This window comes from Pteropus alecto, unplaced genomic scaffold (genome assembly GCF_000325575.1).
Source record: "Pteropus alecto unplaced genomic scaffold, ASM32557v1 scaffold213, whole genome shotgun sequence".
Taxonomy (NCBI): domain Eukaryota; kingdom Metazoa; phylum Chordata; class Mammalia; order Chiroptera; family Pteropodidae; genus Pteropus; species Pteropus alecto.
In genome coordinates this window covers 4405490-4411359 of record NW_006434829.1, presented here as the reverse complement: position 1 = coordinate 4411359, position 5870 = coordinate 4405490, and the positions used below count along the sequence as shown (strand labels likewise).

Sequence of the window (5870 nt, the reverse complement as noted above, 5' to 3'; positions counted from 1 at the left end):
GGTGTTGCTGTGCTTCTGGTTTTCCGTTCCTTATTCTTTTACAAACACTGAGGTGTTCTTATGCCCCGGGGAGAGGAGAGCATGCTTGTTTTTTTGCCGAAATAAACCAGCCAAGACTGAAATAGCCGAAAAATTTTACTTTCGAAATGAAGGAAGCCAAAAGGACCCCTCCCGCCCGTCTGAGGCTGGATGGTGACATTTGTGGCTGCCATTAGCAGGTTCCTTCCCAGCCCTCCCTGAAGACAGCAGTGTCTTTTGCGGTTGCTTTCAAAACAAGTTAGTACACACTGTTTAAAACGGCCACCGTTTTGAAATAAGAATTCAAGGGGACTGACCTGCAACCTTTGCGCTGTGTTTAACTGTGAAAACGATAGTAAAACCTTGGGATAGCAAGGCTTTATGAAAGCCAAGTGCTAGAACCAACTTGGCCATGAATTAATTTCTTTGTGATCATCATCATCATCATCATCATCTGGCCTATGGTGTTTTTTCCACCCAAATAGCCCCTCATAAACACAAATGTGGCATTTATTTTAAGGTCATTAATACACAATCGATTGTGCCAGGAACTTGCAGAAGGATGGGGAGAAAATTTAGTTGGCAGAGAGAATCTGGGTGTTGTCAGAAGCTTTATTCATTCATAGACTTTTAGATTTTTTTCTCCTTGTTTGTGAAGAGGTGTAAGGAGGTCTGAATGCTACTAAGAGGAAATTTAAAGGGCCTAGTTCTTTGATCTTACTGGAGTTATAAATCGAGAGAAGCTTTTAGCGGCCAAGAGAAAGAGTCTCTGATACAGGTCCATGCATTCTGGTGGTTGGTTTGGTAAACAGGAAGGCGTTTTGTTTTTGCATGTTGCTTTTTTCTCAGAGGTTGAAGGTTACTTATAATGAATAACTTTCTGATAGGTCAGTCTCATAGCATTAACCCATCCCAGGGCCCTTTTTTCTAGAAAGATGGAGTTTGGGTTCAGTGCCTGGGTTTGCTTGTCTTCAGAGTGACTTAGGGATGTAGGAATACGGTTTTGTGCACGGTTAATATTTAATTAGATCACTCCCAGAAATATCCAGTGAGCTGCCAGCCAGGCCCCATTGGCGGAAAGGACCCAGAGAGCTGAGGATGCTGCTCACATGTCTCCTAAGTCCTCAGGATCCGCCAGCCTCGCCTTTCCTCGTGGGCTCCGGGTGGGGAGCGGGGAGAATGCTTACATGTTAGTTTTCTTGCCACACACCCTATTTTGCAAAGGTCCCTTCCCTCCCCAGTCAGGAGTGTTCAGGGAGGGTAGCTGGTACTGGTGATTGTTGCGTGGTGTGAGTGTGTGAGTGTGTGAGTGTGTGCGTGTGTGTGTGTGTGTGTGTGTGTGTGTGTAGTCCTAGGAGGAGTGTCCAGAAAGCTGGTCTTTTCTTCCCCATGAGTTTAGTCCCTTGGGTGATAAAACCGCTTTTCAAAATGGAGGTGACAGAATAGTGTTGGCTTTTTGCTGTGGTGTTCCGAATACGGAATACAGTACTCCCTCACTCTGAACTTGAACATGACCTATACCATTCAAAAGATGGTGTGGTGTGGTGGAAAACACTTGTAGGCAGGTAGAGCCGAGGGCTGGCCTGTGCTCCTGAAGCTGTTTCCTCGTCTGTAAAAAGAGATGATTCCATCTACCTCCTAGGGCTGTTTTAAGGTATAGAGGGATACTGGGTGGTGGGCCGCCCTAATTCCTGCAGCATGTGAATATGTTATGGTCCTTGGAAGGAAAATGCTCATCAGCTGACCTTAAAATAGCAGCCTGGGTCAGCCAGGTGGGCCCAGTGTAATCACGGGGTCTTTACACGGTGAAGAGGGCAGCGGGACGAGTAGTCAGGGGAGATTCGATGGCTGGCCTGAAAGGCGGAGGAAGGGGCGGGCCGCTAGCGGAGGACACAGGTGTCCTCGAGAAGCTGGAGAAGACAAGGAAACGGATGCTCTCGTAGCGCCTCGGGAAGGAGACACAGCCCTGCTGGCACCTTGACTTTAGCTCCGTAAGGCCCACTCTGGGCTTCTGACCTCCAGAACAATAGGATGATAAATTCCTGTTGTTTTAAGCCACTGAGTTTGTGGTGATTTGTTATAGAGGTCATAGGTTACTAATACACACGAAATGCAAAACAGGTAGTATCATGGTCTGCAGATCCTCAGCTAGCCATCTTCCTCCCTTCCCTCCCCACCCCCAAAAAGCTTAAAATCTGAGGACCGTTTCAGGCCTCCCTCAGGAGAGGAGACCCACCTCTGAGGCCTGTCATGGATGAGGACTGCAGATCGGAGTCTCGGGGATGCTGAATTCCAGTCTTTGTTTTTCCTTGTCTGTGAGCCCTTTGTTTCTCTCGGCCTCAGTTTCCCTTGTGGGATATGGAAATAGAGCCCAAAAGCTTCTCGTCAGGTCAGGGCCACACATCGGTGGGCCGGGGCCAGCGGGTAGAGGCGAGACGGCCCAGGTGTTGGGGGTTTCCGGTGGGGAAGGAACTGCAGGGTGGGGGAGCAGCTGGTGAAGAAGCCCTCACAGGTCCCTTCAGCCGCCTCTGTGGAATCGAAACCCCGTAAACCTTAGCCCTCACGGGCAGTCAGGACTGCTCAGCCCCGGGTCACGTCAGACAGCACCGTCCATAGAAACAGTACAAGCCACGTGTGTGACTTTAGATTTCCTAGTAGCCACATTAAAATGTAAACAGAAACAGGTGAAATTCATTTAAACCATATATTTTCTTTAGCCCAGTGTCTCCAAAATATAACCATTTCAACATGTAATCACTCTACAAATTACGAATGAGACAGTTTACGTACGTTCTCTTCCTCCTGCTAAGTGTGTGGGACACGCAGCACAATCGGTTTGGGCTCACACACTCGGGTGCTCAGTAGCCAGCGGCCGCCTCATTGGACGGCAGGGCCCTATAGTCTCACCTGTGGGGCTTTTTGAACAGGGCAGTGCCTGGGTGCCTGAGAGGGGGCGTGATTTGGTCTGGGCTGGAGCCCAGGGCATCGTTTGTTTATTTTGGTTTTTTTTTTTTTTTTTTTACTTTTTAAAGCTTCTCAGCCGGGAATTGTTCAGAATCTCATTAAAGGCAGACCACAGAACACAGACAAGTCATTTGGGAACTCAACCCAGGTTTCTGGTTTGAAAGCTCTTCCCAAATATGCAGTACCCTTTTGGATTCCCGGAGTTTGCACATGCTGGTCCCTCGGCCCTGCCTTCCCTCGTGTGCCCACTGTCCCCTCCTCCCCCATGGAGTCACCTCTGGTGGGGAGGCGGACGTACCCGCACCCAGCCCTGTGTCTTCATTATCCCTTATAAACACTGTAGCATCGTAACACTCTGCCACTAAGCTCTTTCTGGGCCTCATTTAAATGTTTACCAAAAAAGCTCCTGAGTTTGGGAAGAAATCTAAACCATGTGGCGACAGCCGGAACGCCCCAGCTCCGTGCCACTGCTGTCCTGGGGGCTGGGCTGGCCGTAAGCCCCCCGAGGGCAGGGGCAGACCTGTCTTCTCCCCGCCATGTCCCCATGCGGGCTGCATCACACATGGCACCTGGGACAGACCGCTTGAGTGGCTGAAGCCAGAGACAAGGCAAGACTCCTTTCTGAAAAAGAGAGAGAGGGACAGGCTGTCAAGCACCCGAGGACACCGCACCCAGTTTCACACGAGCTGAGTTATTCTCCTGCTGAGGTCCCCCAGCTGGGGTGGCTCATGGGTGGTGAGCTGTGCCCTCCCACTTGGTTCTGCCATATCAGATGCATGCTTGTCAGGCAGCTGACTTCCTGACTCTGGGCTGCCAGAAACCCCCTCTGCCCCCAGGTATCGGGGGACTTCTTGGTCCGGGGGTGGGGGGGGATGGAGCTGCTAGTCCTTCCCCTCCCACTTCTCATCTTTGATGCTCGGTTGTCCCATGACGTGTTCAGTTCGTGAGGACCATTTACCGTGTCTGTCGACTTGTTCCCGGTGCCTTGGGGTGTGCCGCAGTTTGAGAAGGGTCCTTCTTGTCCCCTCCAAGCGTTGCCAGTGGAGGTGGTGGCAGGCGGACAGCTGTGCTACGGCAGAACCGTGAAGACACTCCGCGTCCCCTCGTCTGCAGAGTGGCAGTGGTGGCAGAGAGGGCTTCCTGGGGCGAACGCCGCGCGTTAGCTGTCCCGTCGTGCATGGACAGGCACAGGAAGACATCGCGATAATGGCCCTCCTGGGCCATCTGTAAACGAGGAGGGGGAGCCGGCTGTTTTGAAGAGAAGCAGATCTGAGCGGGAGTGGGGCGGACGCGGGGAGGGTGGGCAGCCCGCGCTTGGAACAGGTTGCTGCGGGCTCCAGACGTGGTCCCCACCCCCGGGACAGCAGGCCCTGCTTCCAGGGGCCTCGTCCTGTCTGCTGGGCAGGTGCTCCAGGGAGAAGCCCCAGCGGAGGTTGGGGCAGCCAGCTTGTGACTTCTGACCTTGCCCCAGTCCAGCTCCCCACCTGGGCAGGCCGGGCGTTTGTGAATGAAACCCGACTGGGCACTCGGCCCCAGCAGCTCGGAGTGGAAACTCTGGAGTCGAGCGAGGCCTGCTTGGCTGAGGGACAGGGAAACCCAGCCGGCCGTGCTGTCGGCCAGGCCCTCCCCCTTGTCCACTTGACTGAAGGGTGGACTTGAATATCACCTGGTCTGTGAGGTTGTCGCCTGCCTTCCTGTGCCCCCCCAGTTCTCACGATATCCCTGTCCCCTGTTCACAGCCGCTGAGCCGCAGAAGCGGGCAGATGTCGGGCTGCCCACGTGTAGTGCTGGGCTCACGGGAGAAGGGACTGCGTCGCCTTTCCTCCGAGTCCCCTAAACACTACCCCCTGCACCCCAGGATCCTCAGGCAGGGTGGTGTCGGCTCCTCTTCTGTCCCACCACCCAGGAGCCTCTGGCTCAGGGGACACACTCGGTGCCGGTGGATCCGGCGAGTCTCCCTTCTTCGATGCCCGCTCGGCGAGGCCTACAAGGCCGTGGCAGCAGCCGCAGGGAGGGGCCGAGCCCGTGGAGAAGAGCTGAGGTGAGGCGGGACTGCTGCTTCTCTGCCGAGACACACACAGCCCTCAAACTGCCGTGAGTCCGCCTGCCAGCGAGTGACTCAGGCTCCTGGCTTGTGGGGCAGACAGGTCTGTGGGGTGACATCACCAGGGCCCAGGGAACTCAACCGCCCAGGCTGGCTCCCTGTCCGTTCTGGAAGTGGGACTCGGGGCACACGTCTTCCCCCTCCTCATGTGTCACCTGCCGAACGTGGGGAGAGGCGGCAGTGGGCCGGACTGTCTGGTGAGTGGGAGGGCCCTTCCCGGCTCACACCGTCCTCCAGAAAGGCAGGCTGGCAGGCCGGCCGCCCCAGCTCTGCCCTCCAGTCTCGTAAGCGGTGGAAACAGTGAGAGGCAGGGACGGAGCGGGGCTCGGGATGGGGCCGCGTCGTCCCCCTGCCTTCGCCCGCGGTCAGGCCCCGGGCGCCTCGCTGCTTTGCATGTGACCACATCCTAGCCGCCCCCTCGGCTACAGAAATCCTGTGTTTGCTTTCATCAATGGCCTTTGAGGTGGCATCTGAATGAGATCTCTCTGTCCTTCAGACGCTCTGGAAACGCTGCCGCAGAGCGACCCACCTCCCTGCCAGTCCCCGTGCCCTGCTCTTTGAAGGGCGTTTTTGTCCCTGCCGAGCGCCGCCGCTACGCGTCCCGATAACGGTACAAGGAGGCTTAAGTCCGATGCATCTCACGGTTGATTTTTAAAGTAGAAATTGTTTATAGCCGCCTTTGGTATTTAACTCTAGTGGTTAAATTATTAGCTGGAGAAAGAGACACTCACTGCCTTGAATTTAACCAGCACTTATATTTGAAAGAGCTTTTGTTCATAAATGT

At 54.4% G+C, this 5870-nt stretch overlaps 1 protein-coding gene and 1 long non-coding RNA gene across 3 annotated transcripts in view; one reads left to right on the top strand and one right to left on the bottom strand.

Annotated features, from left to right (window-relative positions):
• Window positions 1-2708: 2708 nt before the first annotated feature.
• On the bottom strand, window positions 2709-4058 carry LOC107195536. Its single transcript, XR_001516721.2, has 2 exons — window positions 3941-4058; window positions 2709-3603 (listed from the first exon to the last, which is right to left on the bottom strand). It is a non-coding gene; the product is annotated as an uncharacterized LOC107195536 (long non-coding RNA).
• A 657-nt stretch (window positions 4059-4715) lies between these two features.
• HIP1R (huntingtin interacting protein 1 related) overlaps window positions 4716-5870 on the top strand; it is a 20864-nt gene continuing 19709 nt past the window's right edge. The window contains exon 1 of one of the 2 annotated variants that reach the window (XM_025045516.1): window positions 4716-5023. In XM_025045516.1, coding sequence (XP_024901284.1) covers window positions 4949-5023 — 75 coding nt within the window. In that variant the 5' untranslated portion in view covers window positions 4716-4948. Of the gene's footprint in view, window positions 5284-5870 lie in introns of both variants that reach the window. The other variant, XM_015587940.2, reaches the window with a different exon arrangement.